Below are 2,841 nucleotides of genomic sequence, written 5' to 3'. Positions count from 1 at the left end.
TTCAAGAAGTTTCTGGAAATTAAAGGATCATGTATAATCTCAACGTACATATCTGGAATATGCCATTACCTGAGTCCAGAACAGGTACTTAGTGTCACAGCTGATTTTGGAATGTCTGCAGCATATCCTTGATAAAAGCAATGACCCTAAAAGGGAATATAGAAAGATATATTCATAAATGATTTGGAAACAAAGTCCTAGTTTTTATCTTTATTTCCTATATATTGTGAAACATTAACATTTAACCATTATTATAATATTATTTTTCAGGTATTGAATTTCCATATCAATCTACAATCTTTTCCTCTAAGTTCTTTTCTGCTATGTTATTAGCTCCCAAACATTTTTATCAGTAACATACACTTTTTCTCAAAACAAGGCATAATCTCTACTCCCACTTGCTGTCATTGGTAGGCCAAATCTATCCCTGGTAGCAGTTAACAGAGCCCAGGTGAACCAATTAATTCTACCCAACACACATTTATAGCAATGTGACAGTTAACACTCACACCATCAAGACTAACAAACTCAGGCAGGGGTGATCCACATCCTGCTCCACGTCTAGCAACAGCAGCAGTCACCGGCACTTGCAGTGGTGCCAGCAGGACCTGAATCTATAAGCCCCTCACCAAGAGATAGAAGGCAAACCAGTTCCCAACCTCTCTCTGGTAGTAGAGAGTAATCCAGACCCAATAGCTTCTGGCTGTGCACCCAGGAAAAGAAAGTAATCCTCGTGAGTTATTTCCCAATTCTCCCTACTATAAGCAGAAAAAGATCATTCAGATAGGAGGTATCTTCTGATATCAGGGTCACCAGTACATATATAATCAAGCAGGCTGAAATCTAGTAGCAGAGAAAATAGAGGAGAAATGTTTTCGACCCTATGAACCCTTCCTCACCCACCTCAACTAGAAACACTACTTGGCCCAGAGAAGTGTCATTTATACCTCTAGCTTAACCACCTAAGAGGAAGCAGAAGGTCCAACTCAGCCAGAAAAATGAAACACAACACAATAATATGGTAAATCATAAAAAAGAAAAATTGTTATTGGAACAGTGGACTACAATAAAACTAAACTCAAACTGAATGACTGCCTTCTAAAATAGAACATTAAAATAAGTCAAGAGTCTTAATGTCAAGCCGTAACTGAATGTCATTATACCAAGGACCAGGAGTATCCCAACATGAGTCATAGGATATCAAAAAATATTTGAAAGAAATATATAAATTGCATCAATGGACGAATACAAATTCTCTTGAAATAAAATATACTCTAAGGAAATAAATAGAAGCCAAAAAAGAAACAAATGAAAGTTTATTAATTGAAATATATAACAAAAAAAATGAAACACTGGATAAGCTCTATAGTCTAAAGTACAGATGACAGTGGATAAGATCACCAGATTTAAGGAGAATGCAATCACATATACCCAACCTACAAAATAGAGGACAAGTGGCTGAAGAAATGTATAATGCCTCAACAAATTGTAAAACAATAGCAGAAAATGTATAATTTATACTTTAAAAAGAATTTAAATAACATTCAAAATATTATTACTGAAATTCAGCCAGATTGTGAAACAGGAACCCCGGGATACTTCTTCTCCCCACAAGCATACCAATTAAGCAACATTATATGGAAAAATTACCATTGTGAGTAATTAGAAACAATATAGAGATATATATCCTTGGAGGATGCAAAACTAGACTCGCTAAAGCTGATAGATTTGGGTCACTCTCTCCTTAGGAAAGTGAAAGATATTCACACCTAGACCTATTTTAATAAAACATTGAAGATCAAAAACAAAGATGATTTTGTAAACTACAAAAAAGTAGCAACTTGTCACACACAAAAGAAACTCCATAGGACTGTGAGCAGACTTTTTGCTTTTTCAGGAGAAATCTTGCTGTCCAGAAGATAGTGGAATGGATTTTTTTTTTAAGTGCGGAAAGAAAAAAAAACCTAAAAATAATGCTATGCAAAGCAGTCTAGATTTCTTATAAAATCTGTAAGAAACTCACTTGAGACTTAAGTACACATATAGGGTGAAAGTAAAGAGATGGAACAATAAATTCCATGTGAATGATAAGCAAAAGAGGGCAGAGATTTTTATAAGTATATCAAAGAAAATAGATTTTAACACATAAGTCATTGTAAGAGAAAAACTGACATTTTATAACAATAAAAGGGTCAATATCTGAAGAAGATAATTTATAAATATGTACACAATATTAGAACACATAAATAAAAAAACAGACACCAATACTGTAACAATAGAAGACTTTAATATCTTATTTTAAAAAATGAATAGAACATCCAAACAGAAGATTAATAAGAAAACAGAATATTTTAATAGTACTATAAACCAAATAGTTCTAACAAACATATAAAGAATTTCATTGAACAGTGGAAGAATACACTTTCTTCTAACGTTCATCTGGATCTTCTCCAGATAGATCAAATATTAGGTTAAAAAACAAGTCTAAAAATCTTAAAAAGATTGAAATAATAACAAGTGTCTTTTCTGAACATAATAGAATGAAGCTAAAAATAAATAGCATAAGGCAAACTAAAATATTAACATATACATCAAAATACACACACTTTAATAATTATTGGCTGAAAAAATCAAAACAGAAATTAGAAAATACCTTGACACAAGTGAAAACATGAAAATAAAAATAAACAAAAAATATTAAAACAAATGGATGCAGGAAAAGCAATATTAAGAGAAAAGGTCATAGCAATATATGCCTACATTGAAAAAAAAGACATATCTCAAATAACTTCAGTTTACCTGAAGGAGATAGAAAAACAAGATAAAACTAAGCCCCAAATT

At 32.2% G+C, this 2,841-nt stretch overlaps 1 protein-coding gene across 1 annotated transcript in view; it reads right to left on the bottom strand.

Moving 5' to 3' along the window:
• LOC116558303 (A disintegrin and metallopeptidase domain 3-like) overlaps positions 1 to 2,841 on the bottom strand; it is a 78,033-nt gene that overhangs the window by 57,461 nt on the left and 17,731 nt on the right. The window contains exon 5 of the mRNA XM_032288138.1: positions 70 to 146. Within this exon, the coding sequence (XP_032144029.1) occupies positions 70 to 146 (77 nt within the window). The remainder of the gene's footprint in view (positions 1 to 69; positions 147 to 2,841) is intronic.

The sequence above is a fragment of the Sapajus apella genome, unplaced genomic scaffold (assembly GCF_009761245.1).
Source record: "Sapajus apella isolate SASKATOON/1434 unplaced genomic scaffold, GSC_monkey_1.0 scaffold21, whole genome shotgun sequence".
Lineage (NCBI taxonomy): Eukaryota > Metazoa > Chordata > Mammalia > Primates > Cebidae > Sapajus > Sapajus apella.
The sequence above is the reverse complement of the archived record's forward strand: the minus strand, read 5'-3'. Positions and strand labels throughout refer to the sequence as shown.